Here is a 26,009-nt window from a genome sequence, read left to right as displayed (position 1 = left end):
CTTGCTTGCTCTGTTACCCACTTATGCCCCCCCTCACTTTCCTAATTTTTGGGTTTTCATTTTGCTTTAGGTTTTTCTGTGACTGTGGTGCTGGAACACTGTCTAATCCTTGTACATTAGCTGGTGAGCCTACACATGATACAGATACACTATATGACTCTGCTCCACCTATAGAATCTAATACATTGCAGCACAACTGAATTCCTTCCCTAAAGAGAAAGTCCTGCCATTCTAACATCATAACTTAAAACATTTTTTTCGGAAGAAGATTTAAAATATTTGCCCATGCTACAGGAAGAGACTGTATTAAAAATGGATACACGAGGTCAGTTGACACTATGAAGCTCAAGCTACCAAAAAGAAAGTGGCAATATATTGACTCAGGATCTCAAAGCTGGGTGTTTTAGCATTACTGTGTAAAGACTTTTGAAGGGACAGAAGTGAAGAAATAAGCTGCAATTTTGTACAGATACCAACTTCTGAAAAAAAGCTGGTGTTTTTACAACTAGCATTGAATGCAGTCCAATTTGCAGTAGTACTCTTCAATAGACAAGCAGCTTTGTTGCTGCCTTTATGGACATGGGTACCAATTGCTTTTGTAATATGGTAAAAATGTGAGCTAGCACTTCTGCGTTTCTTTTGATTTTTTTAACATGTATTCAGATTGAGAAATATGATTTTAATGCTTTAATCTCATGTAGTTTGTTTTTAATTTCAAGCAAATCTTCTTGTACTTGAATGTGCCCTGTTTTGTTAGCACACCTAGACTTGCTGTAACTGTACTCATGTCCCAGTATGTACGTTCTTTCTATGAAAGAGAAAACACTAATCTTAAATTATATCCAGCAATGTTTCTGGTATCCTTTAAGAAAAGTTAAGACTATTATTTCCTTCCCTTCCCTGTGCAGCATTCAAAATCACCCCTAGAAAAAGTGAGTGTTTTAATGAGACTTCCTAGGAAGGGATGCACTGTAAAACAAAAAGTATTCTTGTAACTCAGTTTTGTGAAAGGTAAAAACTACTATGTTTTAAAGTACACTTTAGAAAGTCTCTTCAAAACAGTCCTGTATTTGAACTCTGTTCATAGTTTTTTTTTGAACAGTTTAGACTAACTGCTGGAAATTAAAAACAATTTCCTGCATTAAGCTGAGACAAGTATATATACAGCCCTATACAGTTTCATAGCCCCCCCCCATTTATGTGTATTGGTGACAGTGGGTATAAACAGCCTGAAAGTGTATGCATGTACCATAACATCTAGACTTAATATATTGTGGAGTATTCAATAACCATTATGTAGAAGGTAGATAAGAATTAAAAGGGTTTAATTTCCTAGAAAGAAAATGGAAAAATGGTCATTTTTAAAAAATAAAGTTTATTAGATCATAATGTTGTCTGAATTTACCACCTTTGTCAAAAGCCAACTCAGAGCTTCCAATGTAGTCTAGAATTCCTTAATCAAAGTCAGCAGTTTAGGGACAGCTTCAGCATCTAGAGTCGACCTTTCACTAGCCAGGCAAACTTCCCTTTAAAAAAAAAAAAAAGGTATCAGTTCATGTTTTCCGTAGTGCATGAATAAACCGTAAAGGGGGATGGTGAAGGTCAGCTCCATAGCAAAATTATATGCAAGTATAATTACCGAAATAATCGCAGTGATTGAGTCATCTTCTCAAATTCTCTTGCTTTTCTATGTCCCTTTTGAATAACCTCCTCTGGAAGATTAGCAAGCCTTGCTGCATTAAAGCCGTAGCTTTTAGGACAAGCTCCCTTAATGAATTTATAGAGGAAAGTAATAGTCTCCTGGCTGGGATCCTCACATTCATTTTCTACCATGCATGCCTAAAAAGGAAAATATTTTATTATGCTGTGTTCAGGTGCTAGCAGTGGACATACCTGCCTTGATTCCCTCAAAAATCTAAACTTCTGAAAGCAGTTTATACATACCATGTGGCCCAGGCGCACTGCAACATTTTGAGAATAATCTTCTACTAATGAATGGTAGTGGGTAGAAAACAATGTACGACACTTTATGTTCTCAGCAAGTTCTTTAACAACTGCATTTGCTATTGCTGTTCCATCAAATGTTGCAGTACCTCTCCCTATGAAGGTAAAATGTGCATAAATTATATATCTGCCTTATACCACAAAAGAATGAAAAAGCGGAAAAGCCGGGGGGGGAATAAAATAGTAACAACAATTAGTGCATCCAAATAATAGACCCCGTTTAGCTAAACATCCACTTACCAGCCCTGGGAGTAGGGTACATTCTATTTTTAAAGATTTCCTTTTTAATTAATCTCTACAACCCAACATGGGGCTCCAACTTAAAACCCTGAGGTGAAGAGTCACACATTCTACCGACTAAGCCAGCCAGACACCCCTGCATTTCTTTTTCTTTTTTTAAAGAGTACTCTTCAGGTACCACTGATCTTCAGAAATGTCCTATTTGTTTCTCATTAAATGGTAACTATTTTAATAGGATGAAATTTAGAGCCTTGTAATCAAAGACTGTTTTTAATATTATCTGTTATCTTCCAGTATGGGTCTGAATGGCACTAGAGGTCGGTCTATGGCACTAGAGGTAAATGCTTTCAGACTTTTTAAAAAGAAAGGGCCAATCATCTTCAAGAAAAATTAGAGTTTAAAAAAATTTTTTTAATTTTAAAAATAGCCTTCAAATGGAAATTGGAATGTCTTACCCAATTCATCCACAAGGACCAGAGAATGTGCTGTTGCATGTGTAAGTATGCTGGCAGTTTCACTCAATTCAACAAAGAACGTACTTTCACCTAAAAAAAAAAAAAACACACAGACACACACAACATACTACTAAATAGAACTAGAATACTGAATTAGTGTGTTCATCTTTTTGGTTCATATCATGAGCTACCCAGTACTAAAGGTTACATCTCATTAAGAGATAATGTAGTTCTTGCTTGAAGAAAGAATATTTTCAAATGCCTGAAAAGTACTCCACTCTGCGTAACAGGAAAAATCAAACATCAAATTTAATGGCTGGTACACATTTCAAGGCAGACGTATTTATCATACAAAATGTAGAAATGAACAGGCCAATAATAAAAGCCTTAGGTGAAAAAAGAAAACTCACCTGACATTATTCTGTCGGAGGCACCAAGTCTAGTAAATACTCTATCAATTGGTGTGAGCCTACATACTTCAGCAGGTATGTAACAACCCGTTTGGGCCATTACAGCTAATAGGCCAGCCTGTGAAGGAAGGAGGAAAAGGTCTTTACTAATTGGTATTAAAGAAAAACATAGATACACATCATTTATGTAGTAGTCAGGCACTCTTAAAAACCGTTCACAATCCAAAGCAGGTAAAGTGAAGCCTAGAAAAGCAAGAGGCTTAGAACCTAACTGGCCTTAAAACCACAAAGCCTGTGAGATTTTAACCCACTGCATTAGTGGTCTCACCATTGGCTGACTACACAGTAGAATCACTTGGGAGCTCTTTAAAATTACTGATGCCTAGAACCAGTTCCAGACCAAACGTATCAATCTGGGACAGTGGAACCCTATCTGTACTTTCTTTGTCAAGCTCTCCCAAGTGATACAAAAAAATGAAAATGGGATTGAAGACCACTGGACTATACTATACTATACTGCCTCTTGTTAGTTAGCGAATTTGGTGAACCTAAGTATAAATACAGGAGAGCAGGGGGGTTGGCAAATATTTTTAGTCAAGGGCCGTCTCTGTCACATTTTTTTTTCCTTTCTAACCCTTTAAAACATGTAAATCATTTTTAGCTTAGTGGCTGGCCAACCCCTGGTATAAAAAGACAGATATATTTATTGTCTTTCCTGAAAGCAGTTTCCAAAGGTTATTAGAGGTCATGAATTCTATTTGCTCTCCTACTTGAACAAGTCTGTCATGGTTCTTTTATAAGGATTCCCACAAATGAGTCTGAGTAACACACCTCCAACATTTTCATTCATTATGGATACATCTACCTTCAGAGGAAAGGAATCCAATCAAGTCAGAGTTTGTAAAGAAGTCATAAGCTGAAATCTCTCAGATTTTTAATGTATGCTCCCCATTAACATGAGCAGATACTTGATAAAGGTAAATACAATTCTCAACTTTACAATACAAAGCATTTTTCCTTTGCTTCCTAGTATGCTGGTGACTGAATTCTATATAATCTATGTGCTATTTGGAAAAGGGTGGCCTGAATATGTAATATATTCCCAAAGTATACAAATGACTTTGTGTACCTTAAGGTTCAGTTTACCTGTCTCATGAGCGTAGACTTGCCCCCCATATTAGGTCCAGTAACAAGCACACAATAAGCTTTGCCATTTTCCTCCTCTTCCTCACAGCCTATTAGAATGTCATTAGGTATAAAGTCATCTCCAAAAAAAGTCTTCGTGATGCAGGGATGACGTGATCCTCTAAGGTCTAAGAAAGGAGGAGTGCCTTCTTCTGGCAACAGAATTACTGGACGACACATAGGGCCATCACCCCCTCGACTGTAGTTAGCCAGGCACAGTAAGACATCTGTTAAAGAGAGTGTAAAAGTGAGGCTTCATTTTTGAAGCTGCTTAAGAAGCACAAAGATCCAACTAATATAAAAAGTCTTTCAAAAACACTTTTCCGGGGCGCCTGGGTGGCTCAGTGGGTTAGGCCGCTGCCTTCGGCTCGGGTCGTGGTCTCGGGGTCCTGGGATCAAGTCCCGCATCGGGCTCTCTGCTCAGCAGGGAGCCTGCTTCCCTCCCTCTTTCTGCCTGCCTCTCTACTTGTGATCTCTTTCTGTCAAATAAATAAATAAAATCTTAAAAAAAAAAGAAAAAAAAAAAAACACTTTTCCAGCGGAGGACAGTATGTTCTAGTTGCTTTTTATACATTTTTTTCCCTAACAGGCACTCTAGAACACATAAAATGCTTTAATGCGTTCATTAACAGAAAATGAGCCACCAGCCTAAATGTTTCTATGTATCTTCATGGGAGCACTTGTAGTGAAATGAGAACTCATTTTCATCCCAAAATCTCTCCCCTCAAAACAAGACCCCCTAACATCTGGACCAGAGGAATGCCAAGGGTAAGCTAAGAGATACTGGGGAAATGCTAGACTGACTGCTTTTACTTGACCTAATCCTGGAGCTAACACTTCTTAGAAGTGGAATATTAACACAACAGGCACACTGATACAAAAGCATCTTTAGAGGAAAATAAATTCACCAATTTTGAACACCTGTCCTGAGGGACACTTTACCCACCAAAGTGCTCAAAGCTGTATTGGTTTAAGAAATGAATGTGGTACAAACCAAAGGATACTATTCAATTCTGGACAGTTGTATTCAGATAAAAAAAGTTCTTTTACAAATTTAGGTAGTTACTGTATATTTTTTTTTTAAGATTTTATTTATTTAACAGAGAGATCACAAGTAGGCAGAGAGGAAAGGAAGCAGGCTCCCTGCTGAGCAGAGAGCCCGATGTGGGGGCTCGATTCCAGGACCCTGAGACCATGACCTGAGCCAAAGGCAGAGGCTTAATCCACTGAGCCACCCAGGCACCCCTAGTTACTGTATTTTTAAAACACAGGGGAAAAAAAAACCTAAATTGTGAAACACCAAAGGCTCCAAGTATGTTGGAAATTTAAGGGAAAAAGTATTTATGAAATTGAAAAGGTTACCAAATTATAAATATATAAATCAGGGCTCTTAGAAATCAGCTGTAAGAAAGAAAATGTGATGATCTGGGCTAAGAGAAGATTAAAATCTTGAAATATATGCATGTAAAGAGATCAACTGAAAATACAAGAAGTGGTGATGGGCCAAGATATAGTTTAACTTATTCTAACAAAAATGAGAAGCTTAAAAAAAACCCAGGGGCACCTGGGTGGCTCAGTAGTTAAGCTTCCGCCTTTGGCTCAGGTCATGATCCGGAGCCCCACATCCGGAGCCCCACATCCGGTTCCCTGCTTGGCAGGGAGCCTGCTTCTCGCTCTCCCTGTGCTGTCAAATAAATAAAATCTTTAAAAAAACAAAAAATCAGGATCATGATACTAAGGGTACTAAAATCTGGGGTGCCAGAGTGGCTCAGTCAGTGGAGCATCCAGAACACAGGACTTCTCTCCGCTTAGGTCCTAATCTCAGGGCCCTGAGTTCAAGCCCTGAATTAAAAACAAAACAAAATCCCCTGCTTTTTAAAAAACAAAAAACTAGGGGCGCCTGGGTGGCTCAGTAGGTTAAAGCCTCTGCCTTCGGCTCAGGTCATGATCTCAGGGTCCTGGGATCAAGCCCTGCATCAGACTCTCTGCTTGGCAGGGAGCCTGCTTCCTCCTCCCTCTCTCTCTGCCTACTTGTGATCTCTGTCAAATAAAATAAAACAAAAAACTAAAAACCTATCAATCTTTCAATTATCCAAGACTGAATAAGACCAAAAAGTGAACTTGAATTGCTACAGGCAAACTAAGCCATTTTGTCTAGTGAGGGCACAAGTATATACACATCAAAATACATACCTTGTTACCTGTATTCAGAAATATACCTCAATGGCAAATGTCCAATGGATTTAAATCTTAATGCATAACTGGGACAAAAGACATGACTAACCAAACCCTTAGGAATAAGCTTGTTCAAAGTCTTACCCAATACTGCGATGCACTCAACAGCGGACTGCCAGTCCTTATAATTTTTATCAAAGTTATAGAACAGTCGCCGCATGCAGTCCTTCAAGGATACGTCTCTCCGTTCTTCAGCATTTATCAGATTAGCCAACTTCTTCTCAATAGTTTTGGTCCAGTATCGCTTACAGCCCTTCTTGGTAGATTTCAACTCATACTCTTCTGGCAAATTACGAGTGATGAAATTCTCTGGAATTTCCAGCTGGTAACGGTTCCTACCAATCCCCCAGTAGACAATGGTCCTACAGCCAATTCGACTGCGCTGTTTCTCCAAATATTCCAGGAGGCTCTGTTCATTTTCTCTTATGTCAGCAAGAGCTTGGTCATAATCAGAGTCAAATCCTGTTTTGGGAGTAATTAGTCCAGTCTTTCTAGCCTTCTCATGGTCAAAGGCTGTATCCCATCGGTTCAGTTCTATAGTCAAATCTGGGAAACGGCCCTGAGGAGTTTTTGTTTGTAGAGTAATGACCTGCTTAAGGATTTTAGACTTAAAGTTGTCAACGATTTCTTCCATAATCTCTATAATTTTACATATTACTTTGAATCCTTCTAGAGCAGAAAGAAAATCAATAATCTTTTTTTTGCTGTATGTAGTTTCTTCATACATGATAGCCCTGCTATCTGGGTGGTTCTGGCTCTTCAGGGGAGACCCAACATTATGAATTTTACTCAGTAGCCTTTCAAGGTCTGGAAGCTTCTTCAGAAGGTCTACCACATCAGAGATTTTGTCAGGCACAGCCATGAGGTCTTCTATAGCATCTAGACGATCGTTGATAGCATAAGGGCTACAGAGTGGGGCACAAAGCCACTGCTTTAGAAGCCGCTTACCAAAGGGAGTATGGCAACTATCAATCTTTTCTAGTAGGGTCCCTTCAGTAGAACCATTTGTTCCATTCATGAAAATCTCCAAGTTGCTTAATGTCACAGCATCTAGCACCATTCGCTGATTGCCTTTAGCAAAAACAGCACCAGGTCTTGTAGCACTGACCATGTCAGAATCCAAGGGAATGTATTCTTCAAAATTTGCCATTGATAAAAGCTCTTGATCAATAAGGCATTTTTTGAGGTAGAAGACACAACCACCTAGAGCAGAGAGGGCCAATTCACTCTTGTCTCCTGGTGTCAACCCAAGAGAATCAGACTCTGAGGTCATACCTTTAAGCACCTTGGGTAACACTACCCCACTGTCCTCATTTAACTTTTCCTTAAAATATCCTTCTTCAAGGAGCGTTCTCAATGTTTTGGCTGCGTCCCAAAATTGGGAGCCTGGTATGAGACCTTCCTGAAGTGAGGAGGATAATGAACCCTTTAGAATCATCTTAGTTTCTGTTGAGAGATTTCCCTTCTCAAACAAGACTTGTACTGGAGGATAGTGTGCCACTAGAGTCCTAAATCTGGAACAATGGCGATCATCTGAAAACTGACCTATGAAAAACTTTCCCAGTGAGGTATCAACAAAGCATACTCCATACACCCGAGTGTGGCCAGAAGAATCCTCTTCTTTTTCTTTGAGGCTAAGAAGATACTTACTGTAGTTCTCAGAGGGATCACCTTCCAATACACTGTAGGTCTGTGTACCCTTAGTAATGACTCTACAGATCTCCCTCCTCACCACTCTGTCATACTTAGATATATGTGCCATCTTACGGCATCGTGCCTCCATCATCTCCGGGGTCTCTGTCTGTTCCACTCGTGCTACTTTATAGCCCTTTTGAACCAGAGAATCAGAATATCGGCCAAAGGCAATTTCAGGGAAACCAGAATGAGCCCAGTTGCCTTTCATGAACACCAGACCTAGTTCGTTGACTCCAATAAGAGCATCCATGTGGTATAGTTCATAAAATTTGCCCACCTTATAAAATATAACAAGATCAAAGTTCTGAGACTTAATCTGCCACCACTTCCTCATCCCAGGAGTACAGGAATTAAGGAAATCCTCAGGAACGTAGAGTGTGGATGCATCAAAATCAGGGTGATCAGGTCGCCTCCTCTGTAGATCTCTTCTCTTGTCCTCCTTAAGCCACTCTAGGGTTTCATGATACCAGATAGTGGGGCGACTATTATCATCACATCCTCCACTAACGTGGGCTTGAGATTCAGAATTTTGAGGGGCAGAGAAAGCATTTAAAGCACTCTTGGTTTCTGATGAAATGCCAGTTGATCGTTTGGTGGCCAAGGGCATTTCCTTCCTTGAACTTTTCCTTTTGAGAGAGCCATTTCCAGTCACCATTTTCTTCCGCTTTGAAGCCACTTTGACAGGACTGTCCAGGCCTTCACTGTCACTGTCCACCACTCCACTGCTTATTTCATCACTACTTCCTTCCTCCTTGGCATCTGGCTTGAATTCCACATCAGAACCACCAATGTCACTCTCAGAGTCTGATATGACCCTTCTTTTCTTTATTTGGCGGCTGCTTCGCCTAGATCCTTGGACCTTGGGCCGTACTTCCTCTTCACTTTCAATTTCATGATCATCTTCTTCACTCTTATCTGATGAGTAAGTTGCACCAACCTGACAGGGAATCAAAGAGTTATTTAAATAATAAAACAGTCTGGAAAAATTACAGTACTGTTGTGGAGTATCTCTCAATATGCTGCAGTATCCTGATCAAGAGAAGAACCCAGCTCCAGAAATGAGAAACTACTTTCTTTCTCCAAGAATTAAACACACACACACACACACACACACAACTATCAATTTCAGTAGCATCATACTATAGGGTTAAGTGATTCTCTCCTGAGTTTTATCCTGTACAGTAGTGATGAAGCCATTAGCATGACCATACATCCCAAATACCTACAGGTGATACCCTCATTAACAATCAGCTATGGAAATAACTTTAAGTCCCCATTACCTTTCTTCCAGGGTCATCTCTCCTCTTCCAGAGGGACATATTATGAACTTTGCCATTTTATAAATTCTTTAGTTTAAGAAAGCAGTGCAACCTGTATGGATTTCTAGTCCTTGCTCTTCCACAAACCAACTGTAGCTTCTTGGGCAAGGCATAATCCAGTTATCATGGATCTCCCACACATGTGAAGTTATATGAGGTTCAGTGATCTCTCTATTACCATCCAGTTCTAAACCTTTCATTAATGTTAAGACCCCTGGCCTCGAAAGTAAGATTAAAAACACTTTCATTTCGGGCTGCCTGGGTGGCTCAGTGGGTTAAGCCTCTGCCTTTGGCTCGGGTCGTGATCTCAGGGTCCTGGGATCGAGTCCCGCATTGGGCTCTCTGCCAGGCAGGGAGCCTGCTTCCTCCTCTCTCTCTCTCTTCTCTCTCTACTTGTGATCTCTCTGTCAAATAAATAAAATCTTTAAAAAAAAAACAAAAAAACACTTTCATTTCTCTTAAAATACTCGTTAGATTAGTTTGTTATTCCCTATCTATAATAATATAAAATCAGGCTCAGTCATAAATGAATCTCTTAAGCACACAGTTCATTAATTTGTTAAATTAGAGAAGAATGATCAATTCACTCAAATAGTGACTATTAAAGTTTGAAACCCAGGTTGTATTTCAAGGATCTTTAACCTCTCTTACCTATCCAAAATACAAAAAAAAAGTATTGAGAGCATTAGGGAATCCATTTACAGGGCTTAACCACACCCTCAAATAGAGGCTTACTGCCAGACATCATAACCAATTTTATCACCATGTTCTTACTGTCTTGTTAACTTGTTACTAAAATGGTACTACCTCCTATCTTCCACCAGGCTTGAAGCTTGAGAACTCAAGCAAAATGGCTACTAGATTCTAATCTAAAGTAACCTACAGTCCTACAGAAATATAGAATTATGGGTATGAGTATTTGGGGTACATGGGTGCAGTCAGTTAAGCATCCAGACTCCTGATTTTGGCTCAGGTGATGATCTCGATTGTGAAATCAAACCCCTTATTGGGCTCCCCGCTGTGCATGGAGCCTGCTTAAGATTCTCTCCCCCACTCCCCATGCCCCTCCTCATGCTCACACACTCTCACAAAAAAAAAGACAAAAGAAGATATGTATGAGTATTAAAGTGTGTGTGTGTATATATATGCAAATCATATAAATAAAACAAGAGAATATCACTTTAATACCCCCCCTTTTCCATCACTTTCCCAAAAGAATTAGCAACTGACTTGTTTAACACTAGCCCACCTCCATCTCTTCTTCTTCCTCTGGTTCTGAGGGTTCATCACACACTGCTAATTCAAGCCTCTCAATCTTGTCTTTATTCAAGGCTTCATCTGCACGTTGCATTGCTCTGAGTATTTCAGGCTTTGAACTGTAAAAATGACCTCCTTTTTGCACTTCCTTCGATTTTGAACCTAAAAAATTTAGATTTATATTTCTTATTAAGCAAATTTTATTTATAAATAAGAACCATTAGCTAGGAAATAGGCTCAATGTATAACATCTGTTGTAATGGACAAGAATCAAGAATAGTTTTTAATGCCCCATTACTTTTGACTGATAATAGATCAATAAAGCCTACATAGAAGAAATTACCAGGGGAAAACTACTAGTGAAACTTAAATTACCTATCTGACCTCCTTGAAGTTGCCTTTACTATTGGGTCACCCAGGGCTAGTTCATCTCTCCTGACTGTGGCCCTAAATATAAAGCACACCTCTTCAGATGAAGCATGAGATGTTCAAGGGGTTTAAGACCCTTTGTACAAAAAAATTACTTCGAAGGCAAAAACTACACTGACAGTTATATGAAGCTATGATACTAAGTTTATCCCCAAGGTAATTAAATAGGGTATATTAAAAACAAAACCCTACTGGTAAGGATACTAACATTCTGGAAAGGTAACCTAGTTCAAACTAAATTTTTTGTTGTTGTTGTTTAGGTTCAATCAAATTGTTTTGTTTTCAAGTAAAACTCTTCCTTTATTCCTTTATTTTTTTTCCCCAAGACACTTTATTTGACAGAGAGAGAGAGACAGGGAGAGAGCGAACACAAGCAGGGGGAGTGCGAGGGAGGAGGCGCTCCCTGCTGAGCAGAGATCCCAAGGTGGGGCTCCATCCCAGGACCCCAGCCAAAGGCAGATGCCTAACAACTGAGCCACCCAGGCACCCCTTAAATTTTAAGATTTTATTTATTTGAGGGGCGCCTGGGTGGCTCAGTGGGTTAAGCCTCTGCCTTCGGCGCCGGTCATGATCCCGGGGTCCTGGGAAGGAGCCCCACATCGGGCTCCCTGCTCAGTGGGGAGGCTGCTTCCCCCTCTCTCTCTGCCTGCCTCTCTGCCTACTTTTGATATCTCTGTCAAATAAATAAAATCTTAAAAAAAAAAAAAAAAGAATTGGAACCTAAGTGAAGGGTCCAATTCACTATTAAAAAAAAAAAAAGATTTTATTTGAGACAGAGCACACCTACGAGTCGGGGGAGAGGCAGAGGGTGAGGAGAGAGAGAATCTCAAACAGACTCCCCACTAAGTGGGATGTGGGGATCCATCTCAGGACCCCAAGATCATGACCTGAGCCAAAACCAAGAATCACTCAACCGACTGAGCCATCCAGGTGCTCCAAGAGTTATAATTTTAAATGACACTCCTTCCTCTGACCAAAAGATTAGATGCAGATAATCACAAGTCTAATGGCACAAAATTGTTTAGTTTTTTCCTAAGAGGCCTAACTAGCAAGGTCTTTGTTTTCTTCTGACCAAATTAGAAAACAAACCTGAACTTGTCTAAATTTAACAGATCCAAACATTGTATTATTTCCTTTTTTCTACTGTATGCTGAAACTAACAGGATATCCTAAAGTGCCATTACATTAGCAACTTAATGGACTGGCTAAAACAAAGGTGCAATTTCACATTTTTCTAAAGAGCTGCACCAGTACTACAAACTGTAACAATCAAAATCCACTGGAGGGTGGCCTCCTAACTTCCTCAAGTGCCTGTTTGCAGCTGCACTCACCCCCACATATCTAATGACCTACCTCATCGTTCCCCAAAAAACCCAATGCAAGCTGCATTTACAATTTTAAGACCCCCCCCCACCAAAAAAAAAGAATTAAAAACCTACTTTTTCCTCATCCATGCTGTTGCAACAATTTGGAAATTTAAATGGCAAAGGCAATATACAACAGGGTTGCATTTACAAAATAATGACTATATCTATCTCTCTCTCTCTCTCTCTCTCTCTCTCTCTCTCTATATATATATATATATATATATAAATAATTTGGGGGGTATTTTTAAATTAAAGTCATGTTGCCAAAGCTTTGTTTAGAATCTCGAAATTAGGGATGCCTGGGTGGCTCAATCAGTTAAGCATCTAACTCTTGATTTCAGCTAAGGTTAAGATCTCAGAGGAGAGACGGAGCCCTGCGCTTGAGATTCTTCCCCTCCCCGACCCACACTCACTAGCATGCTCTCCTTAAAAAAAATAATCATTATCATCTCAAAATTAGTACTAGAAAAATACCCTGTTACCTGGTTCAGCTCTCTCACTTTATAAGTAAACAGTATCTGAGTTACTTAGTTGGCCAAGATTATACAGCAAATTAGTGCTGAAGACAGAACCAAATGTCCAGATTCTCTTTCCATCCTTCAGGTCAGATTTCCATGCAGACTTAACTTTCTCAGTGTGCCCTCCTGACCCTGCAGGATGAACGCTATGACCAAAAGTCAGAATTCCCAGAGACTCCTAGGAAATTGACCCGTATTGTGATTCCTAAACACTGAGTCTAGCAGCACTCTAGCCCTGAAGAACCTGAGGATAATGAGTAAGGACTCATTCATGCTCAAGTGTAAACAAGCACTGAACCCTGCAAACACAGTGTGCACACACGGTATAACTCAACAAACTGACAGGGTGCACCTGCCCCAAGTGACACTACACAGGCAGGACTGCTGCAGTCTAGGACTTTAAAAAGATGGGCCTGGAAAAAGAACATTATGGATCCAGAAGTATGATGTGAAACTCAACGTAGATATGCTCGTAAATGAGGGTTTTAAAGGCCAGGTAAATATGCATCTCCATCTGCCCTAGACAATGTCACTAATCTATTTGCTATATATCCTGACTGCATTGCCTTTCTCTTAGATCTCTGAAGATGGAGCACTGTTAACTTACCCTTTTCATGCCTGAATTTAGTAGTATGGTCCAAATGAGATCTAATCATGAAAACGTTTTCCCCTTAAGGGCATGATACTGCCATAAGTCAACTGAAAAGAAAGAAATAAAAATTCCACTCCACAACCAACCAGCTGAAGACCAGTTGTATCTTTTTCCCATGATGGAAGCATTCAGCCTACCACTCCTGAAACTTACTGGTGTAAAATACACTTAATTCCACTGTATGGCAGTCGCAGACACTTGTGCTCATGTGCTGTGTGCTTGCTCTCTTACACACTCACTCTCACACACACTGAGGAGTAGACTCTTACCTGTATATGGCTTTAATAGCCTTCTGCTAACCCAGCCCCTTGTTGGGCTGTCATCAAAAAACTGTACATGAACTCGGACGGACTTTCCTTTCTCACGGATGAATGTTCCATCAAAAGGGTGGTTGTATACCAGGCAAGGCCACCAGGGGTAACCCTCCATCTTGGCCCAAACCAAATCACCTGGTGAGAAGTCACAAGAACTGTTGCCAAAGGAAATACATAACTTGGTTAATATTTGGTTAAGTTGCATTACAGGCAATTACCTACAAATAAGCAATTCCAAGGAAGGCACTGTTAACACTCCTTTGAAGTCTTCTGGCATTAATATTCAAGCACCCAAATTCTAGAATTTTTAAAAATCAGATGTTCAAGTCATTTTTAAAAACATAAGCAAATACCACAATGCTTATTTAAAATATTAAGACAAATACAAATATAATGAATTCTGGTATTAAGATGAGAAACTACTTCTCAGAATAATCAAAGTTTATAAACAATGGCCAAATTATGACAGAATACTAATGCAAAGAAAAAGGCACAGACTCATTGTACATGCTCTCCAAATTATAATGTATCACACCTGTATACCACAATATGGTACGTATCAGGAACAGGACCTGACCCAGGGCACTAATAAAATATGAAACATTGATATGTGATTTGATAATGACAATAAATATTACCTCATTTGACTCTATTTGAAATGTTTCCAGTTAACACTCCACAAGCTACCTAGCACACTACCAACCCCCAGCCCTAAAAATCGTATGAAAAAATTCAATTTGGATTAGAAGTGCCTGACTTGCCAAAAAATGAGTATATATGCCTGCAGAATCAAAAACAAAGATTCAATCTTCATGAAAATTAATTTGGTCCTGAAGGTTTCTTGAGAAAGAAAGGAGAGGGTAGAGGAAGAAGAATCTAGCTGAAAAACTACAGCAGATGTACACCTGAAACTAATGAAACACTGCGTGTTAGCTAACCAGAATTAAAATTAAAACTTGACAGGGGCACCTCGGTGGCTCAGTCGATTGAGCCCCTCATTGGAGGCTGCACTGGGTGTGGAGCCTGCTTGAGATTCTCTCTCCCTCGGCCCCTCCCTACTCATGCACACATGCTCTCTTAAATAAATAAAACTTAACAAAAAAGTAAAAATTAAACTACAGCAGAGTCCCTCAGTGGTGGAGATTGCACAACAGCTAATAAATTCTGCTCAAGTACTGTATACCAAGATTTTCTGAACTTGCTTAAAGGTTTTCACTAAATAACTACAGAAGTAAAATAGACTACAAACAAGAACATTTTAGAATAGCTTGCATTAGCACACTGGGGTGACCTTATTCAGACCTAAGCATAAAGTTAAAGTATTCCTTTCTTCAAAAATGTGAATATGGAAGCCCCCTAGGCTAGACAGTTAGAAAGGAGACAAAAACAACAGCATGGCTAGCTAGGGCTTTTCTCAAGGGCCTTTGCAGCATGTGCACTCTTACAGAAATCTACAGCAACCAGCACAAGCACAAATCCATAAATATTGCCATCAAGCTCACCACAGAGTTCATCTTCACATAGGAAGCTCTTGTCCAATTCCAGTTTCTACCATGAGCCCACGAACAGGAGACAAAGATCCTCAGAGCTGTGCAGAATGGTCTACAAGCCTCCCTACTGTCAAGCAGTCTTTCTCTTAACTTCGGCCAGGTAGCCACTTAACCACAAAAAGCCTATCCTGAGTCATCAGAAAACTATAAGCTTTTTTTGTTCGGAAGTACCTGAGACTACCCTAAAACTGTACTCTTTCTGCTGCTAAAGGAGGGAAGTAACTTGTCTCCCTAAAGACACTTGATCGGTTCTGAGTCCAAATCCTGAGCGTCATTTTTAGAAGACTGGTCAGAGTAAGTACGTGTTAATTCAATGAACATGTTCCCCTCAGGAAGCATATTTCTGGCTGTATAGGTTTGAGACATTAGGCTTCAAAATGCATTATCGAAGCAAATTTTTCTAAAGGGGATCAGCAGGGATACCTATCTGTCAAGCCAGGCTGCCCTTTATTTCTTATTAAAGATTTTATTTATGAGAAAGAGAATGCGCACTGAGCAGGGCAGAGGGACACTGCCCTCTGAGCAGGAAGCCTAACTCCGGGCTTGATCCCTGGGGATCATGACCTGAGCCCGCAGCAGGTGCTTAACTGACTGAGCCACCCAGGTGTCCCCTGGCTGCCCTTCTTAAAGGCAACTAAATCCCTTAAAAGGTTGAGATTCAGGTAATATTTTGGTGTGTACAGAGCAAAGCCTAAGCCCCGTGTGGCTAGTCTGAGGCAGTCTCTTCCCTATGTACTGAATTTAGTAAATACAGGTGGATAAGTGCTGAGCCCAACCAGTATGAGTGAGGTTTACAAAGGGCTCCTGGTTTGTAAAATTCAAGAGGACGGTTTTTCTTGCCTTTGTGAACGGAGTTATGGAGGGTAATTGCCTTTGTGAACAGAGTTATGGAAGGTAAGGACTAACTGCTGAACTGGGCACCAGCTATTTTATAACATACATGTCTTACAAAAGTTACAAATTCTCAAGAGTTAATGCATACCAGGCTGACAAGCATGTACATCTTAGTGGTACATTTGAAGTTCAAGGAACAGGATGCCTCAAATCTGATGAAATTCTATTTTGCCTGGTATGAGGCAACAGAGCACTTGCAGGAATCTCAGCTGTCTTGGGGGCTCCCAGAGAAACTACATGACTAGATCAAAAAAAAATTTTAAAGATTTTATTTATTTGCAAGAGAGAAAGCAGAAACATGAACGGGGAGGGGCAGAGGGTGAAGCAGACTCCCCACTGAGCAAGGAGCCAGCTGCAGGGCTTGATCCCAGGAAACCAGGATCACGACCTGAGCTGAATAAGGCAGATGCTGAAGGCAGACACTTAACCAAATGAGCCACCCAAATGCCTACCTAGATTAAAATTCTTGAGCAAAAATGAGATGGCCAAGCCTGACTCCTGAAAGTCCCCTCTGTCCTTAGCTAAAAGTAACTCAAGTTTCTGACTGAGACCTAGAAGACATGGGGAGAATTTTTTTTAGCTTTACACCTTAACTTATTTTGTGATAAAATATTACTGTTTTAACATGAGTAAGTTCATTCTAGTTTTATTCCCAAAGGAAATAACTTGAGCTAAGACTATGGTTACCTTAAAACTCCCACTTGTACAAATGTAGTACAAATTGTAAAACAAACTATACAGTGGTGTTCAAAGGTCTCATAAATGATTAGAAGATTCTTTCCCAAGGAACCAAAGATATTAAAAATTTAGTATCTTTAAATTTATTTTGCAAGGCAAATGTACATATCCATTAGAGAAAAAAATGTGTAAAAGCTAATTACAATCATTATCAGTTTTGAAATAAATTCCTTATCTATAAAGTTAACTATTCAAATTGTTTTTCAACATCACGTTACCCTAAATGTAATCATATACTTATAAAATCTTACACATAACCTAACTTTTCCAATGTTAGCAATTGGCAGTACACTATAAAATGCAAAGACTAAAAAATTTAGTAATAAGCACTGTTCCTTGAAGCTTTTTAAAAGCTGACACTTTGAAAATTCTGGTCCAGGAACTGTGGCTTCCAACCAAAATGAGCATTAAGCAGGTAATAAAATATACTGTGTAAGTACCCCTGGGTGATATTGTCTGCCTTCAGCTCAGGTCATGAGCTCAGGGTCCTGGGATCGAGTCCCACATTGGGCTCCTTGCTCAGTGGGGAGCCTGCTTCTCCCTCTCCCTCTGCTCCTACTCTCTCTCAAATAAATAAAATCTTTAAAAGTAAAATAAAATTTCTCTTCAGTTAATGCTAAAAAAGTTTTTAATTTTGTGGGAAGACTTCAACTCTCTATAGGTAATTTTAAAAATTGTGATTTCTAGTAGTTGTGTAGTTTCCAAAGAAAGCCAACATAAAAGGAAATATAATCCATGCAAATACTCAAGTTTTCCTACCAACACTAAATACTGTATTTTAAAATATACAGGGGATACCTAGGTGGTACAGTCAGTTAAACATCTCTCGATTTTGGCTCAGGTCATGATCTCAAGGGTCATGAGATTGAGGCCAGAGTTGGGCTCTGCATTTAGCACAGAATCTGCTTGAGATTCTCTTCCTGCTCATGCTTTCTCGCTCTCTCTCAAAAAAAACACCTTTCTTTTTTTTTTTTTAAATAAAGCATGGAAATGCAATGCAAGCCTAAGGTTCACAGCTGGAATGTGTTATAATCTGTCATACACTGGTCCTTATCAAGAGCCTAATAATCCTATAAAATCACATCCAGCTATTCCACTGGCTCTACTTAAGGCCTTACCCAATATATTAACTTCACTGTATTTTAATATTTGGCTATATTTTCTGACAATCTTAACATCTTTCTCTTTTCACATAACTGTCTTAACAAGGACCATTAGCCCTATGCAAATCCAATTTGAAAATATATAGGCCGAAAAATCACCTCACATCTAAAGATTTTATTACAATGTAAAATACACTGCTTCCTAAAGCCCAAGCTAAAATGCCAAAATATTGGAATTACCTTACAATGTACTTATAAAGAAGATCCAATTACGACTTTAATGTGTTTTTAAAATGTTAATATATAATTCTTAAGTTTATTTAGGTAATCTCTACAGCCAACAGAGAGCTCAAACTCAAAACCCTGAGATCATGGGGCACCTGGGTGGCTCAGGGGGTTAAGCCTCTGCCTTCGGCTCAGGTCATGATCTTGGGGTCCTGGGATCGAGCCCCGCATCAGGCTCTCTGCTCAGCGGGGAGCCTGCTTCTCCCTCTGTCTCTGTCTGCCTCTCTGCCTACTTGTGATCTCTCTCTGTCAAACAAATAAAATCTTTATTAGTAGCGCCCACTCTTCTGACTGAGCCCCCCAGGACTCCCCAAAATGTTAATATATCTTAAATTCTTGATATTCTTGGGATTCCAAAGGCAGTTTTAAAAGGGGGGGCAGTGCTGTGAAGTGTGTAAACCTGGCGATTCCCAGACCTGTACCCTGGGGCTAATAATACATTATATGTTAATTTAAAAATAATAAATGAAAAAAAGGGGGGGGGAGATGACAGCTCAGAAAAACAAATGTAAAAGCCATCGTACAGGGTGATGAACACTGGGGAGGGTATGTGCTATGGTGAGTGCTGTGAATTGTATAAGACTGATGAATTACAGACCTGTACCCCTGAAACAAAGAATACATTATTTAAAAAAAAAAAAAAAAAAAAAAAAAAAAAAAAAAAAAAGCTGTCGTACAACTAGGGCACCAGGCTGGCTCAGTGGGTACAGCACATGACTCTTGATCTCAGAGTCACAAGTTCAAGCCCCACGTAGGCCGTAGACCTTACTTTAAAAATAGTAACAATAAAGCCTTCATACAACTAAAAATAAGAAATGACTCAGTAAACCCAAACATACACTGAACAGATTTTTTAAAATTTTGCTTTAAAGTCACGTTATTTTGCTTTCGCTTTAGTCCATAATCTTGGTGTCAGTTACTGGTTGTACCCCCAAATTCATAATCAACTTTTTAGGCTATCTACTTAAAAAAAAAAAAAAAAAAATCAGTAGATACAAAAGCACTACTAGAATTTGCTTCTGTAAGCTATAAAAAATAAACTGGGCACGGGGGCGCCTGGGTGGCTCAGTGGGTTAAGCCGCTGCCTTCGGCTTGGGTCATGATCTCAGGGTCCTGGGATCGAGCCCCACATCGGGCTCTCTGCTCAGCAGGGAGCCTGCTTCCTCCTCTCTCTCTGCCTGCCTCTCTGCCTGCTTGTGATCTCTCTGTCAAATAAATAAATAAAAATCTTTTAAAAAAAATAATAAATAAATAAACTGGGCTTGTCTAACAAAACCTGTGCATATAAACATTGAGTCATAACATGAAAACACTCTCAAACCAACTTTAGAAATCAGTTATTGGTGTTTGCAACGAACTCTCAAGGTGGAGCATTAGAGGAGACTTCCCCTACCCTTAAATAACTAAATGCAGTACTGAGAAAAAAGAAGTAATCAGAACAATTAATTCCAAGGCCCCCACAATACCTACCCACCTACCAATACACTTCTGCCCATACACCTTTTCCTTCTCCTTCAGCTTGGATTAACTATGGCTCATCATTTATGCACTAGGGTCTAGAGTGACCATATGAAACTACCATCCAAACTGGCATCTAATACTATTTTCTAAAGAGCACTGGAAAAGAAACCTCAAAGAAGTTAAAAGAAAACAGGTTCTTCAGATCTTTTTTTTTCCTTCAAGATTTTATTTATTTGAGTGAGCAAGCGAGAGCACAAGCGGGGTGAGGAGCAGAGGAAGAAGGAGACTCCTTGCTGACCAGGGAGCCCAGTGTGGGACTCAATCCCAGGACCCCGAGATCATGACCTGGACCAAATGCAAATGCTTAACCTACTGAGCCACTCAGGCACCCAGAAACCAGGTTCTTTGTGGAGCAGCTTAATTTCATGCCTTAGGGCATGTAAAAATCATCAAAATGAAGGTTTTCAAAAGCCCTGAGGCAATGTTAAGCCATAAAAGCAGCTCAAAAGGGGCGCCTGGGTATTGCTCAATCATTAAGTATCTGCCTTCGGCTCACATCATAATCCCAGCGTCCTGGGACAGAGCCCCACATGGGCCTCCCTGCTCAGGTGGGAGCCTTTTTCTCCCTCTTCCACTCCCCTGCTTGTGCTCCCTCTCTCGATGTCTCTCTCTCTCTCTGCCAAATAAATAAATAAATAAAAATCTTATAAAAAATAATTTTTAAGGGCACCGGGGTTGGCTCAGTTGTTAAGCGTCTGCCTTCGGCTCAGATCATGATCCCAGGGTCCTGGGATCTGGTCCTGCATGGGCTCCTTGCTCAGCTGGGGAGTTTGCTTCTCCCTCTTCCACTCCCCCTGCTTGTGTTCCCTCTCTCACTGTCTTTCTCTCTGTCAAATAAATAAAGTCTTAAAAATAATAATAGTAGTAATTTTTTTAAAAAGCAGCTGAAAAGAGATTCCCACAGACCAAATTATGACAAGTTGAGCATCTTTTTTTTTTTTTTTTACAAGATTTTATGTATTTGAGAGAGAGAGAGAGAGAGAGAGACCACACACAAGAAAACACAAATGGGAAGGGGGAGCAGGGAGCCGCTATATAGGGCTCCATCCCAGGACCTGGGATCATGACCTGAGTCTAAGGCAGCTGGGTAACCGACTGAGCCACCCAGGCACCCCAAGTTTGAACATCTTTAATACCTGCTTTAATTATGTCAATTAAAACAAGTTAGGTCTTTGACACTGAGTCCACCGAATGCTTTTTAAAGAGCTTGAATTTTTTTTAATTCTCTTCTCTTAAAATAATTATTATTATATTAGGTGTGATATTATTTGGAAAAACATACTGCTATCAATACGCTGAACTGGGGTGCCTGGGTGGCTCAGTGGGTTAAAGACTCTGCCTTCGGCTCACGTCATGATCTAGGGGTCCTGGGATCGAGCCCCGCATCGGACTCTCTGCTCATCAGGGAGCCTGCTTCCCTTCCTCTCTCTCTGCCTACTTATGATCTCCGTCAAATAAATAAAAAAAATCTTTAAAAAAAAAAAATAAATAAATACGCTGAACTGTATGAAAGTTCTTAGGAAAGCACCTACAACTAGTGCAGATAGTTACCTTTAAATAAAGGTGCTGAAAAAAGATTTGCCACATCTGACCAGTCCTTGTCTGTGAATGGGAACAGGACATATACTTCAAGGAGAGACAATTATCACTGAAATAAGCCTGTAAAAAATAAACTAGCCAAGATTTGTAGTAATAATAATAAAAAGCCAGATATAAGTGCTCAGAAGCCTTATAGCTGTCTCAATTATTATCTTAAACTACAGAAAAAAAGGAAAAAAGAAAAAAAAAAGGAAAAAAGAAACCTACAGAAAAAATAAAGTATGAGAAGCAGGCTCAAGGTACACATACGTCCTGCTACTTTTTTTTTTTCCTTTTTTAAAGATCTGTTTATTTTGAGAGCACAAGCATGTGCACGTGGTGGGCGGGGGCAGAGGGAGTAACAGACTCCTCAGACTCAACACTAAAAGTGGAGCCCCATGTGAGGCTCAACCCCAGCACCCAAAGATCATGATCTGAGCCAAATCAAGAGCGGGATGCTTAACCAACTGGGCCACCCACATGCCCCTCCTTCTACTCTTCTTATAGCCATTTACTTCAAAACTGATGTCATCTGGCCTCCCTCCTTGCTCTTATGTCCCATTATCTACATCATCACCAACAGCTGTGTGCTCTAGCACTTTGGTCTCTCAACTCTTCTAACTCCTACCCTCACTGCCACTACCCTCATGCTCTCTCCATTACCAGTAGGTCTCCCCACCAAACACACTTAAGTCAGAATGAGATTTTTTTTTTTTAAGATTTATTATTTTTTATGTAATCTCTACACCCAACGGTGGGGTTTGAACTTACCACCATGAGATCAAGTCACAGCATCTACAGACTGAGTCAGCCAGGCACCCAGAGACCGAGCTTTCTAAATCCTCAATCTCCCCTATGGATTTCTTAAATAAAATCTATTGAAGTACTAGCCATAAAGAAAAAGACTGACAAACTTGACATTACAATTACTAATTTCTGTTCAAAAGATGCCATAAGCTGGCAAAAATGACGACCCAAGGTAGAAAAAGACTTTGAATTACACACCAGTGGCAAAGAACTACGGGAAAAAAACAGGCGAAACACTTGGAACACAAGTACAAGAGGAAATGTATATGTCCAACATTAAAAGATGCTCAACTTCTTTTTAAAGCTTTCAAGTGACGCTTAGAAAAAGTCCAGATGTCTTGGTGGCCCATCAGTTTGTTCAACTGGATCCAGACATACCCTCTTCAAGGGTCCCTTCTCTTCTCTTCCTTCTATCACAATCTGCAGGACCTTCTTCCTGAACCAGCTTCCTAACACCCCCTTACTCCCTCTGTAGTCTGGCTGACTCCTGCCTGCCTCTTGGGTCTTATCCTGAAGAGCCAAAAACCTACCCTGACATATATACCTCCCCCCTTCCCCTGACCAAAGCACACAGAACCTATACACTCTGCTTCTGCTCCAAGAATTGCCTTTTTGCTTGTCCTTGAATACAAGGGTGGATCCAAGATCCATAATGCCTAATTCTGTGCCTGGCACAGTAGGTACATGATGTACATTTGCTAAATGAAGGCCTTTTAGCATGGATGCAGGAATAATCAGTTCACGTTCAAATATACATTATAATACATCTTGCATGTCCCATGAGGAATGATGAAAAACTATTATGGAGGATGCAAATGTAGGGGAGGAAAAATATTTTCTTTCCAGCTTTCTGAGTTCTTGGCTGAGACCCCCTTAGGAGTAAAAGGTTAATGAGAGAAAACCAAAAAAAAGTTTATGTATACCCCCATATACATAGGAGATACTAAGGAAAACTGATTAACTCACAGAGAGAGCCCAAGTCACCATCTTAAATACCATCTGCAGCTGAAGACAAAAGAAAAATGTGGGGGGAAGGGGAGTGGACAGGTATGGGAGCTACCAAGGAGAGAACAGCAAACAAGAATTATGGCTGTTAGGTAGATTTAAGTCAGAGCCCTCTCCGTTAGTTTCTCCCGATTTAGTCGTCCTTCTTTTCCTGGATCAGAACAAGAGACATCCTTACAAATGGAGGTTTCCTTTATAAACTAAAATCTCCCTTACAGAGAGTAACATTCAGTTACTTCTCCTATCTACAGGTTCTCAAAAAAGAATGAGCTCGGTGGCTCAGTGGGTTAAAGCCTCTGCCTTTGGCTTGGGTCATGATCCCAAGGGTCCTGGGATCAAACCCCACATGGGACTTTCTGCTCTCTGCTCCTCGGGTAGCCTGCTTCCTCCTCTCTCTCTGCCTGCCTCTCTGCCTGTGATCTCTGTCAAATAAACAAATAATCTTTAAAAAAAAAAAAAAAAAAAAGCTCAGGAGTGCCTGGGTGGCTCAGTCGGTTACTCGGCTGCCTTTCGCTGGGGTCATGATCCCAGGGTCTGGAGCCCCATATCGGGCTACCTGCTCAGCAAGGAGCCTGCTTCTCCCTCTCCCTCCCGATTCCCCTGCTTGTGCTCCGTCAAGTAAATAAAATCTCAAAAAAAAAAAAAAAAAAAAAAAGCTCAAAATAATCTGTAAGCCAGAGGCATATCCTACTACTCTTCACACAATTATATAGTTAAACTCACTGCCTGAAAGGGTCACTTAAAGGAAAGTAGTACTGTAATGGCACTTAGGACTTTGGAAAATCTGTAGGACACATAAAACAACACATTCGAAAGAGCCTACTCAGAACCACTAACCAACTCTCTGATCTTTAAGGGAGTTCACTTTTTCTAAACCTGTTTCTTCATCCTTTCAAAGGGCTACCATTACCCTTTGTGCCTAATACAATACCTGGGATACAGAAAATGCGAGCTTTTCAAAATGTCGCCCGCTGCTCCGACAAAAGGTCGGTCAAGCCGTGGAACAGCACCGAAGGGCTCCGAGAGAGAGGACACCTCCCGGCAGGCCTCCCCACAATCGCGTCCATCCATCCCTGCCCAGGGCCAGATCAAAGCCTTTAGATAGTCTCACTCTCGACTCCGGAAAAGATTGCGGGGCCCCATCCTCCCATGCAATTGTCAACAAAAGAGACACTATATCATAAAACAGCATCTTTTTCAACTCCGCACAATACTTCCACGTGTATCAAAATTAATACAGCCTCTAAATTCTTCATTTGTTTTGTTGCACGCTTGGCCTATCTATGGAATGACCCGGAGGACCCCTGCACTTTCTGCTCCCCACACCTGCCCCGCCCCGCCCCTGCAACCCTCACGCGGACCAATCAGACTCCTCGGTCGGCGGCGTGACACACCCCCGTGCACTCAGCTTGCGGCCCACCCCCACTCCCACCTCCTGCACAGCCCACACAGGCTGGCCTAGCGCCCACCGCTCCCAGGGTCGAGGCGCCCGAGGCTCCCAGCCAAACATTCAAGTGTTTCCCGAACCTCTGCTGTCCCTCAATTCCCTATCCCAGCTCTAAACAAGGAACCTCCTCCTCGAACCCCTCTCAATGCACGCCGCGCCCCCACAGCCTCTGGGGTACAAGTGTTCATCCTCCCCCGAAGGCATTCCTCTTTCCCGCCACCCCTCCCCCGCTGCAGACAGGGACCACCCCTTCCCCCCCCCGCCCTGGGTGCGCACCCCGCATGGAGCGTGCACAGCTCCTTTCTCTTCCTGCCCCACCCCCAACGCTCCCATCTCCCTTTTCTCCTCCCCTTTCACCCCGAGCAATTTGCACTCCCTCTCTAATCCGGCCTCCCACCTGGTGGTACCCTCCTCTTCCTCTAAAGTCTGCGCGTCTCTTCCCCCGCTTTTTTCCCGCAGCCCATTTCCTCCTACCCTGTTTACAATCTACGCCCCCTAACGCCAAGGCTACAAACTCGGGCCCTGCACCCTTTTAAAGCCAAGTATGCAGCCCCACGTCCTCCGAGCTTAAGGCCTGGCTGCGAACCCCCACAAGCCCTCCAAAGCGAGCCTCCCTTCCCCAGGCCCCCTTCGCCCAGCCGCTGTGCCCCCACCCCCGACTCCCCCCCGCCCCCCGCTACCTGGCGGGGACCGCAGGGGCGGTAGGTCTTCGCAGCCCTCCATTGACGTTCCTCGCCTCCGGCGGCGACGCGGAGCCTGCCAAGGGCCCAGGCCCGGCCTCGCTCCAGGCCACATCCCCGCCGGGAGAACGGGAGGCCCCGGTGGCGGCGGCAGCGCCGCCGCTTTCGCCTGAGGCCCTGACCGAGGACTTATTAGCATTATTCAGCGCTGGCGACTTGGGGAAGAAGCTGTACAGCGTGCTCTGTCGCGACATAGCGACGGCCGGCGAGGACCAACCGCTCTGTCGGACCGAGCGGCTAGACGCACGGAATAATACGCGC

General features: G+C 41.4%; 2 protein-coding genes across 4 annotated transcripts in view; one reads left to right on the top strand and one right to left on the bottom strand.

Annotated features, from left to right (window-relative positions):
- LOC111148107 (F-box protein 11) overlaps positions 1-1,528 on the top strand; it is an 88,385-nt gene extending 86,857 nt beyond the window's left edge. For both annotated transcript variants that reach the window (XM_022504516.1, XM_022504515.1), the window contains exon 23: positions 71-1,528. In XM_022504516.1, coding sequence (XP_022360224.1) covers positions 71-200 — 130 coding nt within the window. In that variant the 3' untranslated portion in view covers positions 201-1,528. The remainder of the gene's footprint in view (positions 1-70) is intronic.
- LOC111148106 (mutS homolog 6) lies at positions 1,356-26,009 on the bottom strand. Of its 2 annotated transcripts, XM_022504513.1 has the most exons (10): positions 25,689-26,009; positions 14,036-14,235; positions 10,793-10,962; positions 6,614-9,161; positions 4,256-4,521; positions 3,110-3,227; positions 2,700-2,789; positions 1,945-2,099; positions 1,640-1,839; positions 1,356-1,526 (listed from the first exon to the last, which is right to left on the bottom strand). In XM_022504513.1, exons 1-10 carry the CDS (start codon positions 25,940-25,942, stop codon positions 1,445-1,447), a joined length of 4,083 nt encoding a protein of 1,360 aa, XP_022360221.1. In that variant the 5' UTR covers positions 25,943-26,009; the 3' UTR covers positions 1,356-1,444. The 2 variants fall into 2 exon arrangements, with proteins under 2 accessions (XP_022360221.1, XP_022360222.1); XM_022504514.1 differs by lacking the exons at positions 10,793-10,962; positions 14,036-14,235 and having other exon boundaries at positions 25,700-26,009.

Source organism: Enhydra lutris, unplaced genomic scaffold (genome assembly GCF_002288905.1).
Source record: "Enhydra lutris kenyoni isolate GAN:26980312 unplaced genomic scaffold, ASM228890v2 scaffoldscaffold18, whole genome shotgun sequence".
Classification (NCBI taxonomy): Eukaryota; Metazoa; Chordata; class Mammalia; order Carnivora; family Mustelidae; genus Enhydra; species Enhydra lutris.
Note: the sequence above shows the minus strand (reverse complement) of the source record. Positions and strands in the feature narration are given on the sequence as shown.

What these genes read in the sequence shown, in the direction of transcription:
- LOC111148106 (XM_022504513.1), bottom strand. Translation starts at nt 25,942, where the DNA reads ATGTCGCGACAGAGCACGCTGTACAGCTTCTTCCCCAAGTCGCCAGCG. An exon ending in AGGAAGAAGAAGAGATGGAG is followed by an intron (nt 9,162 to 10,792) that starts GTGGGCTAGTGT and finishes ATTCCCTGTCAG; the next exon opens with GTTGGTGCAACTTACTCATC. An exon ending in GGTCCTTGTGGATGAATTGG is followed by an intron (nt 2,100 to 2,699) that starts GTAAGACATTCC and finishes TTACCTTCATAG; the next exon opens with GGAGAGGTACTGCAACATTT.